This window comes from Trachurus trachurus (genome assembly GCF_905171665.1).
Source record: "Trachurus trachurus genome assembly, chromosome: 1".
NCBI lineage: Eukaryota > Metazoa > Chordata > Actinopteri > Carangiformes > Carangidae > Trachurus > Trachurus trachurus.
This window is the reverse complement of record NC_139891.1, coordinates 33187723-33211904: the sequence shown is the minus strand read 5'-3', so window position 1 is coordinate 33211904 and position 24182 is coordinate 33187723. Positions and strand designations below refer to the sequence as shown.

At 42.5% G+C, this 24182-nt stretch overlaps 1 protein-coding gene across 1 annotated transcript; it reads left to right on the top strand.

Annotated features, from left to right (window-relative positions):
* Positions 1 to 7551: 7551 nt before the first annotated feature.
* LOC310990095 (homeobox protein Nkx-2.5-like) lies at positions 7552 to 11405 on the top strand (the record flags this gene model as incomplete). The annotated part of the gene is made up of 3 exons (XM_083977335.1): positions 7552 to 7939; positions 10591 to 11291; positions 11340 to 11405. The coding sequence occupies 3 exons, from the start codon at positions 7552 to 7554 to the stop codon at positions 11403 to 11405; spliced, it is 1155 nt and encodes a 384-aa protein (XP_083833461.1).
* Positions 11406 to 24182: the final 12777 nt, after the last annotated feature.

Sequence of the window (24182 nt, the reverse complement as noted above, 5' to 3'; positions counted from 1 at the left end):
CTTGAGTCAAAAAATGTCCATAAACTCTTCATACTGTAAAGGATAGGTTGTGGAGTGAAGGGGGTGATTAAACAGTCTCTAGGAGCAGGATCAGCTTCTGCACTGGACGTTCAACGATGGATGGCTTGCCAGAACGCTGTCCCTCCTTTCCCATCTTCTGATCTCCAACACGAATCTTCACTCTCCTCACTAGTCCATCTTTATCAGTCACTGTCTCTACAACTTTAGCCAATTTCCATTCGTTGCGAGGCTGATCTTCTGTCTTTTCCATCACAATGTCACTGACTTTGAGGTTTCTCCTTGGAGTATGCCAGCGTTGTCTGGTGGCGATGTTGTACACATACTCTCTTCTCCACCGGCCCCAGAACTGCTCTGCAAGGTACTGAACACGGCGCCACCTCTTACGAGCATACATATCCTCTCTGATGAATCTGCCAGGAGGTGGTAAGGCTGCAGTGGGTTTCATGGTGAGCAGGTGATTGGGCGTTAGCGGCTCTGGACTATCTGGATCATTTAAGTTGTCAACAGTGAGTGGACGACTGTTCACAATAGCTGCTGCCTCATAAAAGAATGTCCGTAGAGAGGCATCGTCCAGCCTGCCTGATGAGGGTGAAAGAGTTAAACGAAGAACATTCCTCACCGTTCGGATCTGTCTCTCCCATACGCCTCCAGCATGGCTTGCATGCGGAGCGTTCATGCTGAAGTCACACTGTTTCTCAGCCAAAAACGTAGTCAGACGATCAGCATCCAATTGCTTGAGAGCTTCATTCAGTTCATTTTTAGCTCCAACGAAGTTCGTTCCTTGGTCACATTTTATGTCACGTACTGCTCCTCTTATTGCAATGAAACAACGAAGTCCATTTATGAAAGCATCTGTCGACATGTCGTCTAACATTTCAATGTGGATAGCTCGACAGCAAAGGCAGGTGAAAAGCAGTCCGTATCTCTTTTGTACCTTGCGTCCTTGTTTGGTGAAAAACGGACCGAAACAGTCCATTCCACAATAGGTGAAAGCTGGTGATGGATCCACACGCTCAGACGGCAAATCTGCCATTCGCTGCTCCTCGGTGAATCTTCTGAGTTTTCGACATGTAACACATTGATGCAGATGCGTTGCCACAGCTCTGTTGATTCCTGGAATCCAGAATCCATTTGATCTGATCTCATTAATAGTCAAGCCTTTTCCTTGATGTTGGACTTTCTCGTGACAGTGAGCAATTATTGCCTTGGTGATGGGATGACTCTTTGGTATGATCACTGGATGCTTCAGTGAGGTAGTAAGTGATGCATTTTTCAGTCTTCCTCCCACCTTGAGGAGTCCATCCTGATCAAGAAAAGCATCCATCTGAAACAGTTTACTCTGAGAGGGAAGTTGAGTTACCTTACTGAGCAACTTTAACTCTTCTGGATATGCGTGTCTCTGTAAGTCTCTTATGATGATGCAGCGTGCGTCTTCTCGTTCTTGGACGGTGCTGTGGTCTGTTGACTTATCATGTCTGACACGACGAATGAGACGAGCGACAGCCTGAGTTGCTTTTGACCACGAAGAAAACTTTGACAGGCGGTCTGAGAGACTCAGCTGTTCCTGTGTCTGTGTGTTTAGAGTCTGAATCCTCTTGACTTCAGGATCTCCAATCTGTATTTCTGCGCTAACATCTGTAGCTAGAGGTATCTCTTTAAAGGGGAGTGGCATCTCGTAATGTCCCTGAATGTTCCTCTTGATCCCTTCCTTTAACACATCCAGGAAGCGGATGTCATCCTGAGACACAGTCTTTCCGTCCTTATTGGCATCTTTAAAGTCAGACTCGAGAACCCTGAGTGCCTCAGCTGGGGTCACTGGAGGAAGCTCTCTGACTGAAACTCTGTGACACATGTTGGTGATGCTTGGTGAGTTGTGGTGAGGTGAACAGCCTACGATACTCCACCCCAAATCCGTCTGAACTGCATATGGTTCGCTATCTCCTCCAAGGATTACCTGCCGTGGTGCCAGTGCCCTTGAGCAATTGTAGCCGATCAGCAGACCGACTTCACATTCCAGCTGTGGTGGGATTTCATCTGCTATTTTGATGAGATGATTCCAGTTCCGTGCCGTGTCACAGGTAGGAATGTGTGTTCGATTCACTGGTATACAGTCCTTGGTGTAAGCAGGGGGGAGATCAATGTGGATAGCAGAGCAGTAACCTCTCACTCTCAAACCCGACACTCTTTGACTATGCATTAATGCATCCTTTCCTGTCATGGTTGTTAGTTTCAGTCTTACAGGATGAGTTTCAGTCTGTAAACTATTGCTGACTTCTTGGTCAATGAAGACTGTATCGCTTTGGGTATCAAGCAGCGCATAAACAAGTCTTTCCGTACCTGGATTGCTGACAGAAGAAACCCACACTGGCACTATCATTGAAGTGTTGGTAGATGGCTCCTTAGTTGCCACACTGAGAGCCAATGTGGTTGCTGTTTCCTCTGTGTTACTTTGATTTGAGACTGACGTGGGCTTGGCCTTGGTGTAGGTGTCATCATGGAGAAGCGTAGGATGTCTTGCTTTACATTTGTCGCATGAATGTCTATTGCGGCAGTCCTTGGCGTTATGGCCCGTCCTCAAGCAGCCATAGCAAAGCTTCTTTTCTTTCACATATTTCCGTCGTTCCTCCAGAGCTTTCCCTTTAAACTCAGGACAGCGATGAAGTTGATGTTTACTGTCTTGACAAAACACACATGGTGGCTTTAAACCTGTTCTTAACTGTCCTTGTGTTTCATTCTCTGTAACTGTCTGTGTGTGATAAACACTGGATTTACATTTCTTTTCTTTCAGATGACGTGATGAGTTAGCCTCTGATGAGTGGAGAGCGTGGAATGAAGTAATAGGATTACATGCAATTTCTGCCTCCGTTACAATGAAGAAGACAAACTCTTGGAAGCTGGGAAACTCCTGGTCAACTCTCATGACTTGAGTGACTTTGCGGTTCCACTGTGATGCTGCCCAATCAGGTAGCTTTTGGATCAATTTCTGGTTTTCTTCACAATCGTTCAAAATGTCCAGACCTTTAACATAAGGCATGGCTTCCAGACATGAGTGTAAGAAATCAGCGAATGCTCTAAGTCCCTCAGCATCTCTTGAATGGACCTTTGGCCAGTTTGTTAGTTTTTCCCTGAATGCTTTTTGTATAACAAACGGCTGACCATACCTGTGGTTGAGACGGTTCCATCCATCTTTGTAGGCTTCATCATCATTTCTATAAAATATGCCATCAAGTGTCTTTCGAGCTGGACCTCCTACATATTTTTTCAAATAATGTAATTTGTCAGCTGAAGCAATGTTCTTTTTGTCTATGAGGGATGTGAAGGAAGCCTTCCACTCAATGAACTGGATAGGGTCACCAGTAAATACAGACGGTTCTGGCATTGGGAGCCTGTTCAGAGCTATGCTATCTTGGACTGCCTGAGCCAGATAACTTACATCTGTCCTTGCAGGTGATGCTGTCACTGTGATATCAGTGGGCTGCTGGATGAGAGCTGAAGGAGGAGGATACACAAACTGATGTTCTCTCGTTCTCATCTGATCTACAGAATGAACACTTGCTTCCTGCATTACTTCCTGATCATAAGTTGTGAACCTAGCTCGTGCAGCTTTAATGTCCTTCTCTGCCTTTAATCTTTCCAACTCACGTTTTTGAGCTTCAAGTTCTTTCCTTTGTTGTTCCTCTAGGAGTTGAATTTTTTCTTTTTGTTTCTCCTCCTTCAATAACACTTCATACTCTGCTTCCTTTGCTGCTAATTCTGCTGCAGCGTCTGCTCTTTTTGCTGCTATAACAGAGTGTTGACTGGAACCTTTACTTGAGTGTTGACTTGGAGGTGAAGCTGTGGATCCGTAGATGGAGCGAGCGTAGTCTCTGTTAAGAAGCTCATGAAGACGTTGCCTTACAGCTTCACTATCAAATTCTCCATCTATGCCTGATATCCTTTCAAGAGCAATTTTAACAATGTCCCTTGTAACTGCCTCACAGGCATCAATACGACGTCTTGTCTCATTAGATGGAGTGAGGTGAGCTCTGATGTCTATGTACAGGTTTATAACACAGTTTTTTCCTTCTTCTAGTGTGTCTATAAGAGTTGCAATGTCACTTTCAGGAATGTTTAACTTTAACTGTTCTCTAGCTTTACGTGCCTGGATCTTCCATTGTTCATAAATGTGAGTCAACCTTTTCTCCTTTTTGTGGGCCTCCTCCTCATGAAATGCAAGCATCTTTTCCGTGGGATTCCGTAGGCGACCAGAGCGACGGAGATCCTCCTCTTCAGTATCCTTATCCTTCATCTGTTCGGAGTCTCTGTCGTCTGGAGGCGTCTTTACTGATGCTTCCATGTTGTGAGCAGGTACCACAATCCTTGACCATCACATCAGGTCCCTCTACAGTTGTCCTTGGTCAGCGGCGTGATGTGACGGATGAGGTGAAGCTCTTACTGTAGCATCCCCGGCTAAATGATGGTCGGACTCTCAAACTGATGGTTCACAATGGTTTATTCCTTGGACCGTATTCAATGCAAACACACCGTAAGAGCTATGAAAAGAAGAAAACAAAATACAGTTACCTTTACTCTTACTTGAAATTACCTTTAACTGCCTTTATCACAAACAATCATGTAAGTTGACTCTTTTTATCTAATAAACTTATTGTAGACTCACAGGTTTTACTCCATGAATTTAAATACAGTCATGAGGGAAAATTCACATTTTAACTTAAAGACAACCTCCCATAGAGTGCAATATAAAACAGTATTTAACATGACATTAGCATTTTTAACCGTTCGTTTTTAACCCAATAAACAGTTTTTAACCTTAGCAGACCTCATATAAAACAGACAAAATACATCCTGTTGCATTACCAAAACAACCTACGAGTTAGCTTATAGCTTCATCTCACTTCAATACAGACCGACACCTAATAGTAGCTACCGCTAACCACAATACGCTTTATGCATGAAAATATCCACGGCAACCAAACTCGAGCCGGACATAAATATAGCATGAAATGGTAACAAAACAAACCTTGTGCCCCTTATTAGCCAGGTGCTAGGGCGTTTCATGTGGGTTAGGCACACTTTGCTTGCTTTTAGCATTGAAGACACTCCTTTAGCCTTGCAGACATACTTTTCCTTCTGCCGGTAAAGTCCGAAGCACCGGATGTGTACGAGGTCACGGCGAGACGCTTTCAAAATAAAAGCCCTGAATATCCGTCTGCTTAATATATAAAAAATAAAAGCCTGGCTTTAAAGAATGTTAATGAATAAACATAAGAACACATTTATAGAAATACTATGCTCATATTAAAGGTAATTTACAAGGACAGTTAGCCTCCAGGTCATTCAATCTGGACTCACTGAGGTTTCACTTTTCGCCGGCCGCTGTCTGTGGGCGGACTAAACCATTTTAGGCGAAAAATGTGTGTGCGTGTGTGTGTGTGTAATCACATGAAGTTACCTGTGTGTGTTAGAGTGTAGGAGAGGAGTGTATGTATGCATTTGTATGTTACCTGTGTGTTCTAGAGTCTGTGTGTGTGTGTGACTGACTTGACACATGTTATGAGCTGCATCCTGTGTCAGTCTGATTTAGCTGTGTCGGTGTTTATAAACATTTAAACGAGCGCCAGGTGGATTGTTTATGAAGTTAACGAGCTCTGGCCGGAGAACCAGAGGTTACCACGGCAACTTGAGCTGAGACAGACAGAAACGTTGAGAAAAAGAGTGATTTTCTGCCTCTGCACCGGTCTCGCAAAAGGCTTACGGTGACAAAACGGTAACTCCTATCAGAACAAAACACAGATCAACGGTGCTGTAAGGACTTCCTGAACAATTTGGTACGATTTGGTGTTTCTACAGTAAATATTTTGGCGACGCTGGCAGTTTTAAAACATCAGGCCGTTCTGCTTCTCTCAGAAAATATTTATATTGGAGTCAATGAGGAGCAGAGACAGACGTGGCCGCACTCAGAGGCTGATTCTGTAAATTCTGTAAGTCTCTCTGATATTTTGAGCACATGGTGAGAGACAGAACAAGTTTGTCTACAATTTTCTGAAAAAAATATGTGTGTAGAGTGTAAATTGTGGCCGGTCCGAGTGTTTTTCTGGCCTCTCTCCCACTCTAACCGATGATGTCACCCACTCTGACACGAACATTCCGTCCAATACACACCCATTACAATCTCATAATTTCTCCAAAAATGATCATGGTCATTGATCAGGGATTGATCAAAAACTATATGACCTATCAAAACGTGGAGTAATACACCAATACACAAGACCTGTGTCTACTGTTTAAAGTTTAAATGAAGTCTCTAGGTGAAAGTATGCCTGAGCAGTAGACGTTTGTTAAACTCCAATGATTTCCAATGACTCTTTTTTGTTTGCCCGTCCCATTGACTTCAATGCAAAATTTTGCGCAGTTTTTCGTGACTTACGTCGCACTGGTCCCTGCAGCTGTTTCATAGCTGTGGGACCAGTGCCCGGTGCGACGGCCCGTGGCCCTAATTAACTGCTTACAAATAGGCTACATTAATTAATGTGTTTCCTAATCCTAAGTAATACATAACAATGATTAATATATCTGTAAACAGTTAATTAATGCTTAATAATGTACTAACTAACGTTAATTAAGGGACCCTTATTGTAAAGTGTTACCCACAATACTTATGTCTACATAAACTTACAAATAAAATAAAGTTCATTAACAGGAACAGGAGCAGAACCAGGTTGTTGTCTCTAAAACCACCAACTCCACTGCTTCTGATTTACCCACAATGCACAGGGTGAAGTGAACAAGTTCAAGACCCCCCCCCCCCCCCTCTTCTCCCTCCCTGAGTCTAACAAGGCCTGTGACCTGACCGTTGACCTTGACGCGCCACAGCACGCGCCGCACCGCCTCGCGCGCCTCTCTCCCGTGGAGCGAAGAGATTTGATTTGTTTTTGTTTTTTCTTTTACGCACGAAACCTGCGCACGGTTTGGTCGCCTGGTACAACAACAACAAAGACAACAACAACAACGCATACACGTGCACACGCTGAGCTGGCTCGTGCGTAAAAAAAAAAAAAAAAAAGGTCTGCTCAAAACCCGAATCAAACCCGGTGTGTGAGCTCACGTAACGTCACGCACACACGCTCCACCCTCCTCTCTAACCTTCTCCCTTCTCCCTGCTACTTTCCAGCCCGCACGGACTTTCCATTTCACACACACACACACGCAGAGACACACACACACCCCTCCCCCTGACATCAGAGGCGCTCCCTCCTCGGCCCAAACTCCACTTTTTTTTTACAAAGCCGGACTGAATCTCTGTCAGACTGAGACAGGGGAGAGACCTGGGACCCGGGACTATAGGCTACTACTGTGTGTTTTTTGGGGGGATAGAAGCGACTCACGGCGATGAGGCATCCCAGCAGAGGCTCCACGCAGCCGGGGCCGGAGCTGTCGACGTTTGGCTCAGTTGTTTGTTAGGAGGGAAGAGGGAAGACGCAGCAGCAGCAGCAGAAGAGGGGTTTGGGGTTTGCAGCGGGGTTTGGGTGCATGTTACTCGGAGGACTTCGTCGTTTCCTCGATGCTGCAGCGGCGGAGCAGCAGCAGCAGCTGGATGACATGATGCTGCAGAGCCCGCTCACCTCCACGCCGTTTTCTGTCAAGGATATCCTCAAGCTGGAGCAGCAGCAGCAGCAGCAGCAACAAGCCGGGGCCTTGGAGCTCCAGCAGCGCTCTCCTCCTCCTCCTCCTCTTCCTTCTCCTGCTCCTCTTGCTCCTTCCCAGCAGAGACTCTTCCAGTCTCCGCCGTCCTGCATGCTGGCCCGGGACAGCCCGTCGTTCTCGGACGGAGAGGACAACAACCTGGCCTACCTCAGCGGAGGAGCCAGTAAGCTGGAGGCCGCCGAGCTGGAGCTGGAGCTGGAGGAGCACGACAGCAGTGAGTAGTAGGCTACGAGCTGCTTCTGTAACAAAACAAAAGAGAGAGAGAAAAACTACAGAATAAAAAAGGAAAAAAGGCAACAAAAGAAGCTTGAGACAATGTAAACGCATGGAAAATGAGAAAAAAAAGTCCAAATGTCCTGGAAAAGCTTCAGTTATTATTTACCACATCAGCTACCAGAGTTTTTGTTTGACGTTTTCAGACCTCACTAAGGATTTCTTTTCTTTCTTTCTTTTTTTTCTTTTTTTTTAAAGTGCCTAGTGAGAAAACTAAGAGACTTTGAATTGATGAGTGTTTCCAGTATTGGGCCCCATGTTTGTGTTGTTCTATGATACATTCATAGGAATTTCTAAGCATGTAACTGTACTGTAAGAGATTATTGCATGCATAATTTATAGAGCTACAGACTGCTGCACATCTTTAAACCAGACAGGAAGAAACGTAGAAACAAAAATGTACAAAATAAGGTACAACTGTCGATAAGAAGTTACACTTCTCCAAAAGCATGAACGGGACAGAGGATGTGTAATAACATATAGTATAGCCGCTGAAAATGTCCTGGAAAATGATTTCAAGAAAAGAATGGGAACCTTGAAGTAGCTACACACACTGCAGATTTATAGCGACACACACAGACCGACACACACCAGGATTTGCATGATGAGCCACAATAACAACGTGACCTGTGACCTCAAACAAAACCGGAGCAGCGTTAATTTCCTTTGTGACGCGAAATGTGGCTCAAATTTATGGAATTAAATTACCACAAATAATATTTTATATATAATTATAATTAATTAATGGGTCAATACAGAGCGGTTGGTGTGTGGGCCGTGAACGCACCAGGAGAAAACACAACACACCCAGTGCTCCTTCGCTGCTGTTTGAGTCATGGATGTTTTTATTTCTGGTTATTTGACCTTCAATAGAAAAAAAGAAATGAAAAATCCAGCTAAATTAATAATAATAATTATAAAATAGAATAAAATTCAGACTTAATAAAGTGAAAACAGTTTGGGCTTCGTGTTTTGTATTTTAAACGATCCCGGTAAAAAAAAAAAACACACACACAAAAAAAAGAAAAAACACACACACATCGGTGATGAGAGCCGGTGTTGGACTGAGACTGATCCTGTAAAGTTTCCACATGTCAAACACTAACTCCTATAGCGCTTTGAGTCGCGCCGCGGAGACGTGTTATGATGTGTGGATCATAAAGTTTAAAGAGGCCTGGAAAAGAAATGAGACGGAGCCGCAGCGCTGATTAAAACACACAGAGACACAGACTCACACTCACACTCAGTTTTTACGCACCAGTCAGATAGTTTTATATTTTCGCCTTGTTCGTGTTTTATGGCTCAGCTTCTGGCTGTGTTTTATAGTCTATTGTCTCGTTTTTATTCAGATTATTTCAGATTTTATTTCACTGGGTTTATATTTTATTTTATTTTTTATAAATGTTGACGCGTTCTTGCTGCTGTTTTAAACTTGTTTTTACGCACAAAGACGAGCGCTGATGGTCAGGACCATTGTGTATAGGGGGGAAAGGTGATGATAATTTTAGAGTCCACAAAAAAAACCCAGTAGTCTAATCTTTGTATGACTGAATTATTCTGCATAAGACTCTGACTAATACTCATAGTAATGCTGCATTAGCATCAAACCAAAGTAGGCTAAACAAGAAATGATAATACTAAGTAGTCTATGAAAAAAAAGTAGAAAAGTCAGGGGGAAGGGGCCCAGAATTCCTAGCAACAGCCCTGCTCGTTTTTATTCAGATTTGATTTCACTGCGTTTATATTTTATATATTTTTTAAATGTTGAAGAGTTGTTGCTGCTGTTTTAAGCTTGTTTTTATGCACAAAGACGAGCGATGATGGTCAGGACCGTTGTGTAGGGGAGAAAAGTGATGAAATTCTAGGGGCCCAGCGTCCAGTGGGGCCCACAAAAAACCCCAGTAGTCTAATCTTTGTCTGACTGAATTATTCTGCATAAGACCCTGACTAATACTCATAGTAATGCTGCATTAGCATCAAAACAAACTACAAGAAATTATAATACATATAGTCTATGAAAAAAAAGTGGAAAAGTCAGGGGGAAGGGGCCCACTTTAGTATACTTTCAGGGGGCCCAGAACTCCTAGCAACGGCCCTGCTCGTTTTTATTCAGATTTTATTTATATTTTATATATATATATATTTTATAAATGTTGAAGAGTTGTTGCTGCTGTTTTAAACTTGTTTTTACACACAAAGACGAGCGCTGATGGTCAAGACCGTTGTATAGGGGAGAAAGGTCTAGGGGCCCAGCGTCCAGTGGGGCCCACAAAAAACCCCAGTAGTCTAAGCTTTGTCTGACTGAATTATTCTGCATAAGACCCTGACTAATACTCATAGTAATGCTGCATTAGCATCAAAACAATAATACATAGGCTACGTATGAGAAAAAGTGGAAAAGTCAGGGGGAAGGGGCCCACTTTAGTGTTCTTTCAGGGGGCCCAGAACTCCTAGCAACGGCCCTGCTCCTTTTTATTCAGATTGTATTTAGCCTATATTTTATAACTGTTAGAGTTGTTGCTGCTGTTTTAAACTTGTTTTTACGCACAAAGACACGTTTTAACGCTGTGTGTGTTTCCCCCCCTGACGCAGAGAGCTGCTGTCTGCTGGGCCGGGAGGAGGCGGCGGGAGGAGAACCGGACTCGGACCGCGACCGACCGGTGGCGGCGGCGGCGATGGCGACGACGAAGCAGCGCAGCCGACGGAGGCCCCGCGTGCTGTTCTCCCAGGCGCAGGTGTTCGAGCTCGAGCGGCGCTTCAAGCAGCAGCGCTACCTGTCGGCGCCGGAGCGCGAGCACCTGGCCTCCACGCTGAAGCTGACGTCCAACCAGGTGAAGATCTGGTTCCAGAACCGCAGGTACAAGTGCAAGCGGCAGCGGCAGGACAAGTCCCTGGAGGCGGCGGCGGTGGTCGGAGGGGCAGGAGGGGGGCAACTACACCACCACCACCACCTCCTCCACCACGCGCCCCCTCCTCCTCCTCCGCCGCGGCGCGTGGCGGTGCCGGTGCTGGTGCGCGACGGGAAGCCGTGTCTAGGCGGCGGCGCGCAGAGCTACAGCAGCACCGCCTCTACGGCCGCTGCTGCTGCCGCTGCTCCCTACGCCTCCAGCCCCTACACCTATAACGGATACCCGGCGGCGGCCTACGGCTACAGCAGCAGCCCGGGCTACTCTAACTCCAACTACAGCTGCACCTACACCAGCATCCCCGCCGCGCCGCCGCCCCCCAACGCCTTCATGAACATGAACTTGGGAAACGTGAGCGGCCTCGGAGGCGGAGGCGGAGGAGGAGGTGTAGGAGGAGGAGGAGGTGGAGGAGGAGGAGGCTCCGCTCCGGCGCAGACGCACCAGGGGACAGCGGCGGTCACGTCGTGCCAGGGCTCTCTGCAGGGGATCCGCGCCTGGTAGCACCCCCCCACCCCCCTTCCCACTCCCCTACACTGCAAAAACTCAAAATCTTTCCAAGAATAATTGTCTTATTTCTTATCAAAATGTCTAATTTCTTGTCAAAACTAATCTTTTTCCACTTAAAATGAGACTCTTCACCTAAAAATTGACTTGTTTTTAGATCATTTGTTTCAAGAGAAGTGAAAGCAAGTATTTTGTGCTTGTAATAAGAAAGAAAAACTTGATCCACTATCAGATTTTTCTATTTCAAGTGAAAATAAGCTTGAAAGAAGTTAAAAAAAAAAAGTGTTAAAAACAAGCTACTTTTTATGTATAACTATGTAGCCTATATGTATAAATATACATATTTTAGGTATAATGAGATTTGTTTTGACTAGAAATGACATTTTAACTAGAAATAAGACAAATATTCTTGGCACCCCCCCACCCCCCCTACACTGCAAAAACTCAAAATCTTTGCAAGAATATTTGTCTTATTTCTTATCAAAATGTCTCATTTCTAGTCAAAACTAAGCTCTTTCCGCTTGAAATAAGACTCATCACCTAAAAATTGACTTGTTTTTAGATCATTTCCACTTGTTTCAAGAGAAGTGAAAGAGAAGTTTTTTGTGCTTGTAATAAGAAAGAAAACTTTCAGAAAAACTCCACTATCAGATTTTTTCTAAAAATAGGCTTGAGATAAGCAAAAAAACAAACAAAAACAAAACATACTTTAGGTATAATGAGATTTGTTTTGACTAGAAATGAAATTTTGACTAATAAGACAAATATTCTTGGCACCCCCCCATCCACCTACACTGCAAAAACTCAAACTCTTTGCAAGAATATTTGTCTTATTTCTTGTCAAAATGTCTCATTTCTAGTCAAAACTAATCTCTTTCTGCTTAGAATAAGACTCTTTTTAGATAATTTTCACCTGTTTCAAACTAATTTTCACTTGAAATAAGTAGAAAAATCTGCCAGTGAAAGGAAGTTTTTTGTGCTTGTAATAAGAAAGAAAAACTTGCTCCACTATTTCAAGTGAAAATAGGCTTGAAATAAGTAATATAAAAAGTGTTAAAAACAAGCTACTTTTTATGTATAACTGTATGTATATGTATAAATATACATATTTTAGGTATAATGAGATTTGTTTTGACTAGAAATGACATTTTGACTCGAAATAAGACAACCTATTCTTGGTAAGATTTTGAGTTTTTGCAGTGCAACCTCACCTCACCTCACAGCCAGAACAAGAACTGGTGTCGCTTTTCTTTCCTTTTTCTAATGGAGCTTCTCACAAACCTTTTAAAAAGACATTTTGTCTCAGAAGCACTGAGTTATAAAACCGGTTCAAGTCTGGATTCACCTGCGGCTGCTTCACCTGTTTCAGCCCCAAATCAGTGCGCCTAAAGCGGGGAGGAGGTCCGAGCAAAGGTCGGTGCTCCTCATCCGGACTGTTTTTTGTTGTTGTTTTTTTTATGTTTGTTTTTAACATGCTATATTTTTAGTCTATGGAGAGATTTGAAATCTGAATTGTTTCTTTTTTTTTGGTTCAACAGAGAATTGTTTTAGTCTATTTCACATCTATTCAAATAATAAATCCAAGAATTTAATATCCGCGCTGCGTTTTGATTGTGACACCTTCACCCACTCAAACACCGTCACAGATAATAAGATTACTGATAAATAATCGCTTCACTCCCTGTGAATTTGTTGCTCATAGATATATTAAGGAAAGATTTTTTAGTTGCTGCTGCTGGAGGAGGAGAAGGAGAAGGAGGAGGAGGAGGAACGGGCCATGCAGGAACTCTTTGTCCCGGTGCCAGGCGACGTGAAAGGAGGAAGTTATTCTCCATTTGAGGTCCTTAAAAGGGACGCGATTAAGCACCTAAAATACCCCTGAAGAGCGAGCTGCAGCCGGGGCCGGGGGAGCGGGAATAATGGCTCTTATTGGATTGTCGGACAAAAGGTGTGTGGTAGGCAGAGCCGGCCACTCAGCAAAGACAAAGGCGCACAGGGGCCAAGAGATTGACGTCCTAATATTCCCATTTGAGAGCGCACAGGCAGGCAGGCAGGGCAGCGGGGGCTATATACACTGTGCAGCGCTATAGAAGAGGGGGGAACACGGAGGAAAAAATGTGGTCACTTTTGTTCGCCCTTCAGGAGGCTTGTGTTTCATTTGTGTCCCCATGCAGCGCGGAGGGGAAAAGGGGGCTCGGACTGCCCGGGAAGCAGCAGCAGCAGCCGGGGCCGGGGCTGGAGGTGAAGTGAAGGCAGCGGGGAGGCGTCCGTGTGAAAGAAGAGGGTATTATTGCTACAAGTTTCACCATTTATTCCCCCCTCCCCAGAAGAGCTGCAATGCAAAGGGGGAAATGGACGGGAGAGTTTTAAAGGCTGGAGACAGAGAAGGGAGAGAAGGGAAGGAGGAGAGAAGGAGGGGGGGCTATTATTTCAGTGTGAGGGTGTTATTTCAGCCCCAGACCGGCGTTATTCTCTCAGGTAACAGTCTGATCCTGCACCGAGAGGGAAGTTAACAAACCACACAGAGAGACTGTAGCCTATTATCAGCTTTATTATTCTAAATATAATTATTTTAATTCTAATGGTTATTAGAATAAAATAAAATCTGCTCCAGCTCAGGATTTTTGTGGGGTTTTTAAAAAAAAATATATATATAAAGGCGCATTTAGTAGCTGATACCGATTATTAAAAAAAAAGTAAATTGCCTATCATTAAAAAAGAAAGAAATTTATTTGACTAATTAATAAGGATGTCAGGAAATAAATGGAGGGAAATATAATAATAATACATTTCATAATAAACAAAAGAAACTTCTCTTGTTCCAGTTTTTCTGTTCAGAAATTTAGTTTTTTTTTAAAAATATTATTATTGTTTTTGTGCTGAGAAACTTAAGTTCCGATCAAATCATTAATCAATTAACAATAATGAGCCGCAGTCTGTCTCCTCTTGTCCTCAGCTCGTGCAGCCTAATTGGCCCCAGTTAATGAGCTCATTACGCACAGTGAGGGCTGAGAAACAGAAGGAAAAAAAATGTTATTGTCCTGTAAAACACACACACACACACACACACACACACTCACACAGGAAACAGATTTCAGAGTTGTTGTGTGACCAATGGCTCGTGGGTATTTGCCAAAGCACCAATTGCTGTTTTTCCTCCGCGCGTTAATTGTTCAGAACAGTTGTTTCCCAAACCCGTTCACATGTAATTACAGCAACATCCAGGCCCATGCACGGCGGGCAGGGAAGGCCACAGGGGGATTGTGGGTAACAGTAGAGGATGAGGGCAGCGGAAGAAGTGATTATTAGCTAGTCTGAAGGATAATTGTTTTTTAAAGGCGATTCACATACAGGCAGAAACACTGTGTTTTCATGCACTGATTAATTTTGAGATTTTGGGCTATTTTTCTGTTTTGACATGTATTCTCTCAGAAAAGTCAAAAGAAATGGTAGAAAATCCACATTTAGGTTTTTATTTTACTTCATTTTGTCTCTTACGTCAGTAGATTTTCTCCTAAATTTACAAAAAGTTGACATGCTACTGTTGTCTGAGCCATGTCATGTCAGGTATCATTGTAAAGCTCTCTCTCTCCTGAGCAATGATGTAGGCTCCAAAAATGACCATTTCCTCCGTATCCGCAACCAATCGTAAAAGTATAATTGACATTAACAATATAGGAGTTTTACAGTACAAGTCTTTAAAGGCCGTTTTCTCAAAATTAGTTTTTCCTCACAGTCTGAGCCCGAAATCTCCACTTCAGCAGCACTTACAGACACCAAACCTTCCAGTTTGATTCCTGTCTATATTCTGAAGGTTTTCACAGAGGGGTTTGTTGATATATCATTCACAGCCTGATTTATACAACACTTAATTCCTAAAAACAGGGCAAAATTAGATTTTTTTTTTTAAGGGCTGGTGACAGTGTTTTCTCATTTGAGTGATAAAAACTTCTGACTCTAATATGTCAACAAAATAAAACAAGAATTTTGAAAGTGGCTTTATCCATTGCTCAGATTTCTGTTCTGGAAATATACTGTATGCAAATTAGCGCATATTCCATCAGATATTGCCTCATCTTTTACATATTTAAACATAAAAATTGACAAAACTTGTAATACAAAAAATATTTGTCTGAATGTAAGTGATAAACTTAGGAAGTTTCATGGTGATATCTGTTAGTTAAAAATGTTACCCTATTCACCTGTAGTGTCTCACCTTGATAAATAAAAGCTCCAAGACAAGACGCGCCTTCAAAAATAAAAGACCATACCTTGATTTTATTATTTATTTTAATTTTTATCTCCATTAATAATTGGAGTCCGCAGCTCACCTTTAAAACCGGTTCATTAGATCAGATAGAAGAGGAGGAGGAGGAGGAGGATGCATCATGGAGCTCCGCTTATCGGCGGTCATCGCAGCGTCGCCTGGCCGCAGACAGTCGGTCTGTCCCCGGGCTGCAGATTGAGATCTGTCGCTCTGAGACCGGATCATCTCCTGTTTGGGACCACAAAAAAACACACACAAAAAACACTTAAAGTGCATCAGTTAAAGGTGCCTCGTGCCTCCGACTCACTAAAACAGGGATTAATAGAGAGGTAAACACACTGATAAGCCGCGCGCGCCCCGAGGTGCTGCTGCCTCGGCCGCAGGTCACGCGCTGATGGACACAAATAGACAAATAGAGACAGAGACAGACAGAGAGGCGTCCGGCAGGTAAACACACCGAGACTCGGCCTCAGCACACACACACAATAATAACAATAGGCTAATAATTAAATAAATGAATCTATTCTGTAGGCCTAAGTAATTCGCTAAGTTCACAAACTATGCCACCTGTTAAAAACTGCTAAGAACTTTCCAAAAATGTGACTCGAAACGTTGAAAACACGAGTTTCTGTCACTTTTAATTAACGTATTGTAAATAAGTGTGTTCCTGTTATTTTGTCCAGTCTGCTACAGTTTAACTACAGTATTAATATACAGCATTAAAAAAGAAAAAGAAAGACGACCGCGACCCATTAACTCATAAAGTTGTAGAAATATATCAAGAAACATTCAGGAGCAGTCGGAGGGTTTATCATTCTGATCATCAGATTAATTATTCATCATGCACAAACATGAAATCAATATTTTTATGTCTGGAAGTTGAGATAAATTCTGTGCACAGTTGGAAAATGAAACATATATTTTATAAACGCATCTTGAGCTTAATGTGAAAAACTTTGATATTTCATTCATTTTATTTGCTCGCTCCAATCGAAGAGCAGAGTGAAGAGAACTAAACCTGTAAAAGTCAATTCAACAGTTTTTAATTTTTTGTATATTGTTTTTTTAAACCTTAAAATAGAAACAATGTGACATTTTCAAGTCAAATTGTAGAAACTAGGCTACAGTTTAAAGTCGCTGCTCGTGTGTTTTTACCCGTTCGTGCTGCGGATGCTGCGTCATCCGATCACACACACCTGACACAGATACGATAAGAGAGTCATTGTCACACACACACACACACACACACACACGCACACGCACACGCACACGTACACGCACACGCATCACTATCTTTTTATTATTTGCTCTGCAGTTGTGTTCACTCTGCAGCCGACTGTAAACCACATAACATCTGCGTGTGTGTGTGTGTTGATATGTTTGATTCTCTAACTCTGATTTGTTGAGTCTCTCTGAGTCCAGATGGGTTTTCTTTTTTCAATTTTTCCACAAAAACCAAACTGACTCTTAATTCAGGCGGTGGCGTCATCTCTATAAATGTTTATCATTGGTTCTAAATAGTTAGTATAGCTAGTATAGTTTTGTTTCTACAACATTTAAAACTTTTTAGTGCTGAATCCTCTTCATATCGATCTTCACTGATCAGAATCAGATTCTTTATTGATCCACAGGGAGAAAATAATAACCAACAGGAGGCTGCATGGCTAGAACAATACATGTTTCTGTAGCCTAAGTATTAAAAATGTCCTTATAATGTAATTTAGACGAGAGAAATAAGAATATGTGAAGATGAGTTTTAAAATGGACTTTCCATATTAAATGAACAGAGTTTTCTTTCATCACCTCTTCAGCATCTGTAGATGAAAACATCTTGTTCACGCTCAGATCATGAAGCCAGTCGTGTTTTCATTCTGTGGGAACAGAAGGTAATAGGAATAGGAAATGTCCAGAAAGTGTTTTTTTTTAAACTCTTTAATCCAACATCACTGAGCTTCCTCCTCCTCCTCCTCCTCCTCCTCCTCCTCCTCCTCCTCCTCTTCCCACCCTGTCCGGCTTTGGTCTGTTTCAAATGACTGTTTATATATCATGACTCAAATTAACAGGATCACAAACTTCCCCCTGAAAGTGACTGAGAGTTCAAAATCAGCAGGTGTTAAAAAAAGTGAAAGTAAAAATATGTTGTAGATCTTAAATATAAGTCTATGTGTCTCTCGGCCCCTGATAAAAATACATTTCTGATTCACGTGTCGATATTTTTTAAAGGACAGATTATCATTACCATCGCATCATGTGGGTTCGTGGTCAAGATGCCAAAGAAATCTTCTTCATCTGTGGGTGAAAGGAAAAAAATATTACAACCAAACACCAGAGATCTCACTAGTCTGTGACACTTCTTCTCTTTCATACCGACTGGATGAACCAATGGTTGTGGGCCAAATCCGGCCAACCTGCGACTTCATTCTGAAATTGTGAGGATAGAAAAAGAAAATATGTTGTAGTTCCTGTTATAACTGGGAAGAAAAACAAGAGAAAGAGTGAAATAACTTTGTTACAACAGAAATTTCCTCGGTTGAAGTCGACTATTTTTATGGTTTTGTCCAGCGTTGGGAACGACACACCCGCAACTATCAAGTCAAAATATCTTCATCGCTCATGGTGCCTTAAATTTTGTTTAAAAAAAGTTAAAATATCAAAACAATAAATATCAAAAAACTTAATTATGAGGCCAAAAAGTGAATTTAAATTCATTTTATTTCAATGTCGACCAATGTAGTTGCTGACCCCTGGTCTAAACTTAACAAGTCAACAGTGTGTGAGGTTTTCTAACCACATTTACATGTGTTTTACATGTTGCACACTAGATGATTAAAGGCTTCAGGATATGAAAACATTACAACTAAATGCTTCATCTGAGCTGTTAAAGTGTTTATTATTTTTATTCATTAAAGTGCTTTGCTATAAATAAAATGTGACATGTAAAGCTGCACAGGAAGCAGCGCAGCCACGGTGACGACGACGAGGTGATGAGGTGAAATGAGTCTAATAAAGAGAAAACAGACCCGTGTGTTAATGTTTGTGTCTTTGTCAGAGTGGAGAGTGTGTCTCAGCTCGCTCTCCACCTCTGTCATAACACCCACATGTTGCTGCTGCTGCTACCGCCGCCTCACGCCTCCTCTGATTGGTCCGTTTTTAAGGCATACAGCACAGCGGACACTGAATAAGCTGCAGCACTGACAACAGGCCCGGACAGGCTGCGCTCACACACACTTCAGGTTATAACAGGGAGATCTGAGCCGAGGCCTCTGCACATGGAAACGTTACTGTTTCATTCCTGCACAACGACGACCGACCGCGTTATGATGCTAAAACAACAACCGACGCTCAGCAGCTGCAGCACAGACATACAACTGCTACTGCTACTACTACTGCTGCTGCTGCTGAGGCGTCGACTACAGACGCTGCTCTCACTCCGATTCACAAAATGATTCATGTGCTCAGTGGCTCAGGGCCAAAAAATGAGCTGCTGGTATCATATCAACCCCCACACACCGCTGCCTCCACCCTCGCTTTCTCTTTCTGCATTACTAAAGCAACACGCAACGTATTTCCGTGGTGTAGAAACATCTGGGCCAACGTTTGGGGTCAGATTTCTATTAATTAAAACTAGTTCAGGAATTTAAAACCAAACATCCAGTGTTGAAATCCTCAGCATTTAAAACTTCACAGTAAAATACAGTTACGTCCACATGCAGCTGCTGAAGTTAGCCAAAGGTCAAAGAGGAGAGAAGATCCAGGATCTGAAAAAGTGCAACTGTGCAGGAAATGAAAGTTGTTAAACAGAGAAACAGCAGCAGTTACAGGTGTTTTACACTGTCTCAACCTGAAGGTAGAAGTTGTAACTGTTGATCTTTCTACTTCAGGGAAGAAATCATCAGTCAGGGAGCAGATTAAATCTGTGCAGCAGCTTCTTCACGTCGTCAGGTTCAAACACGTCACAGCAACAGAGGAAGCTACGTTAGCTCACTAGATATATTCGCACCACTCATTGTCAATGTCATCTTCTTTGTTTTTTTTGCCTTTTATTAAACGATCCCTTCACTAACTCTTGATTGAATAAAGTGATGTTCAGTCTGAAGAGTAAACAGACCAGTAGAGAGAAAACAGAAACTGTGACGAGCTCATGTGCTAGGTGGCTACGTGGTTAGCAGTTAGCTAGCTAACCCGCCCTCTAGGGGAGAGACACGATAGCTGTGTAAACAAGTTCTGCAACTGTATTAACGCTCATTATGAGTAGCCTAGGCTAACTTCAAGTGGAACTATTATATACAAGTCCGGCCCCTTCTCCTAGCTGTCTCGCCAACCAGACCTTTCTCAAGAGAACGAAGGTCTGACTGGACCGACTCTGATTCTGAGGTCAGAGGAAAAAAACGCCCCGGCTGTTTGGATTTCTTTCAACCAATCAAAATCATTGTGGGCGGTGCCACAGCAACAGTGCGCTTGCAAAATATTGCCAGGGGGTAGACGTCAGCCTTGCTAGCGCACTGAAGACGATGGGCCAAGCTTGATAGATAAAACTTTAGCCGTAGCCGGTCGGCAAACAAGCCAGAACGTCCTAGCAAATTACGTAAATATACTCTTTGAATATCTTTACAGTCATATCGAAATATCTGTGGTTCCTGTTGTTGTTTCCTTTCTCCAAGGAGACTGTGAAAACTGCAACAGGAAGGCAGGACTTCCGCCGGGTGGCTCGCCAATGACAGGCTAATCGCAGCAGCGAACTTCCTCCAGCTCAGACTACTGTGTTAGCACTAACCCTCCTCACCCCCATGTGAATTTATGATATGTGATTTGATATCAATCCATGGAGCGGTGGATAACATTATTTATGATCTACCATGTTACCATGTGTATATTTGTGTAGTCTTATCTGTCGTAAGAGATTACGGGTTACGGGGCGCGTTACGTTTGTGTGGCGGTGCCGCAGAGACGAGAGCTGGGACACCGGGTCGGAGGCTCTGATCTTACAAGGTTGGTTTTCAGCCAAGAGACGCTCGGTGGAAGGTTCGCTGTTAACTAGAGTCAAGATGGGATATTTATCATCACTATACAGATTCCCAGGTAAATTATTAGCATTAAGTCATCTAATCTTAAGGTTTCAACTCTGAAGAAGCTGCCCTGCTAACATTAGCTTTTAAAATGCAAGCACAGTCATACGTGACTGCTAAATAAATGAAGGTAAGACATGATACAGAGTCAACTGAACACTTTACAGCAATGAACATTAGCCTACATTGTGTCTGATTAGACGGCAACCATGGCCGCCTCTCTGCACAGACTTTATCTATAGTATAGCCTATTATCTAGGATTACAGACTGATGGATGCATGATTGTTGTTTATAAAATGAACATTTAGGGCTAAGGGGCCAGACATGTAGCTGTGCAGAAACAGTGAACTAACTGATAAAGCTGAATTTCGAAGATAACACATGAGCTATCTGAGTACAGTGTTGGGCCTCGCTCGCAGCCTTGTGGGAGTCTCAGCTCTTCAATGAGAAATCCACCAATTGAAAATTTGACACCTACGAGCTTTAGCGTGAAGTGCTCTGTGGAGGCTGCACAGTGTCTCCTCCGTCAGCTCACATGTAATGCACACTGACGTCAGCGTAATAGATTTTGCAATGGACGTGGATGTTTGGAAATGTCTTTTTAACTGGTTTCCCGTGTCCCGGGGACTGGTGGGAAGGGGGGAAAGGGGGGGGACGGGAGGAAGAGCAGCCAAGAGGACGACTCAGGCTCGTCCATCAGTCGGAGATATCTAAATATTTATCCTGTGATCCACATTTATCCGTTCACTGGTGCAGCTTTCTGGGTCAAAAACATTATGTTTCTGGGAAGATACACGAGTATACTGGTGTTTATCCGATGCTACCCACAGAGATTTATCCTAAACTGTCAGGGTTTACAATAACACGCATAAATTGTGGTGTGTGTGTCTCACTTAAAAATCATTAGGCTCATTAATTTGGAAGTCCGGCTCCAGCTGGGAAAATCTGGGCAGCGGCATGGAGAAAATGAATGAGTAACACTTTGGCCTCCGTCAGCAGCCGATATCCAGGTGCTCTTGAGCAAGGCACTTTAAATCAAAGCTCGATTGACCAACGATTACGAGATCGAGGTTTCTCCGAGGAAACTTGAGAAGACGACTGACTATACGGTCCAGAAGTTTAGCTCCTTTTAGCGGGAGCGTTAGCAACAACAAAGACACAGCTAGGGCTGCTTTAGCCGCGGGCAGGGCGTGGCGCTGAACTTCAACAAGTTTGAGGCCTTCAAGTGGGTGATTAAGAATAAGAAGCCTTTGGTAAATACCACACACTGTACACTGTGACACCGTCAGGAAAGAATGTGCTCACGTTTTGTGTTTGTGTATTTTATTTTTTCTATACATGTATTAGCTCATAGAAGCTAATATAATGGGTTAATAGCATCTGAGTGCCTGGCTTTCAAACAACCTACCACACCCTGTCTCAGTGAGGTACTATGGGGTTGATCCCTTTTTTTTTTTTGCTTTACGTTATCAAATTATTTTCTAGATATTACGAAGGGGGGATTTGAATATATATTTTTTTTGATTTAGCATTCAGGATAAGAATTACATCTAATCTAAACAATCATTCTGCACAATTACAACAATTTGAACAATAACCTTTTGTATATATCTATCTTTATTCTATTCCATTTTATTCTATCGTATATAAATCATAAATTGTATTTTGAACTAGAATATATTTTAATTTATTCTATTTTATTTTATCTTATTTTAATTTTATCACAACTTTTACTATTGTTTGTACCTTTTGTGTTTGCACCTGACACAATGTCAAGTTCCTTGTACTGTAAAGTGACCTTCATTGCTCTTCGCAATAAAAACTTTTCTTTTCTTTCTTTTTTTTTTACTTTTATTTATAAGATGAAAAAAATTGGGTCTGGCTCAGACTGAAACACTGGACGGATCACAATGAGATTTTACAGAGATGTTCGTGGTCCCGACAGGATGATCCTCTCTGCATTTGGTGAACACTCCCTTAATTTTTTTCTCGACATGAAATCACCCACAGGGACAGAGCTGTAAATCAGTTGTGATCTTCTGCAACTTTTCTAGTCACCAATATTGAAATGGAGTGGTTTGTTCTTTAAGTTATGTGAATTTGATTAAACTTTAAACATGACTGCCTGCAGAAATCATACATGTTGGTTTGGAGTAGTACAGATTGATGGATGCTAATGTGCTAACAATGCTAATTAATGTTAAAATATCTGCTGCAACACACCAACATCATGCAACTTAGAAAATACATGTATAAAAAAATTACCTGTTCCACTTTCATTCACAAAATCGTCAGACACAGATGAAGTCTGAATAGTTGTTCTGGAGCATCTGGGGGGGGAAAAAATTAGATTGTGTTAATGGTTCATCTGTCATTGAGGCGTCATCATAGCAGCAGCGTACGGTGCCAGAGGAGGGATCAGTTCAGGCTACACAGGCTAAGAAAAACATCTTTTTATCGCCAGGACTGAAGAGTGAGGAGATCAAGGATATCGCTTCAATCACTGAGATATTAATGTTTCAGGCTACAATGGGTGAAGTTACATGCTCCTACATGTGCAGAAGAGGAGACGGTGAAGTCTACAAAACAAATCTGTTCTTGAGAATTTAAGAAAAAATCTTTTTTTATTTATCTACAGTGGCTCTGAAGGCTCAATGCACTGCAGCTTAAGAAAACACAAAAAAGGTGCAACAAATTCAGAAAACAACTTCACGTGAGCTGCAAAAACTCCCAACACAACAGGAAGTGTTTCTGGGGACACAATAAAGTAAAGTGAGGGACCAGGCCAGGGTCTTTAGTTGTTCCAAAGATGGTTTACAAACCAAGACGCTACACTACGAGTCGGCTTCTTGTATCTGTGTCATGTGGGTTTCTCCATGACTCCGCCCCCTTTAGGAGACCAGCAGACCATGACTCTGCCCCCTTTAGGAGACCAGCAGCAGCAGCAGCAGGTCTTGAGTCTATTGACTCCAATGGGAGATGTGAACATGAGCTCAGATTATGGTCAATTCTTTTGCTCCGTAGTCACTTTTTTTTGCAAAATTGCAAATTTCAGACGGACAAATCAGGAGAAAATTAGCTTTTTCTAGGCTGTCTCTGTCTCAACAACACATTCTTTGCGAACGCCCATGCTAATTTATTTTCGTAATGGTATGACTGTGAGCTGTGTACATGCTTAATCTTATCATTAAAAAAAATAAATTGCTCACTTTTTTTTACCGACAACTTTTGTAAATCCACACAAACGTTCTCAACACGAGGTGGAGGGACGGGTGACCACGCCCACTTTAGGAGACAGGAAGTGTAGCTGTACCATTTCATATCATTGGTGCAGTTTGTCATAGGATATCTTGATAGTAGTAGGCATCAATATCACATGATTCACATGTTATTGATACAATGGACTGTTAGCTTAGCATTAGCCTTTAGCCTGGTCGCTC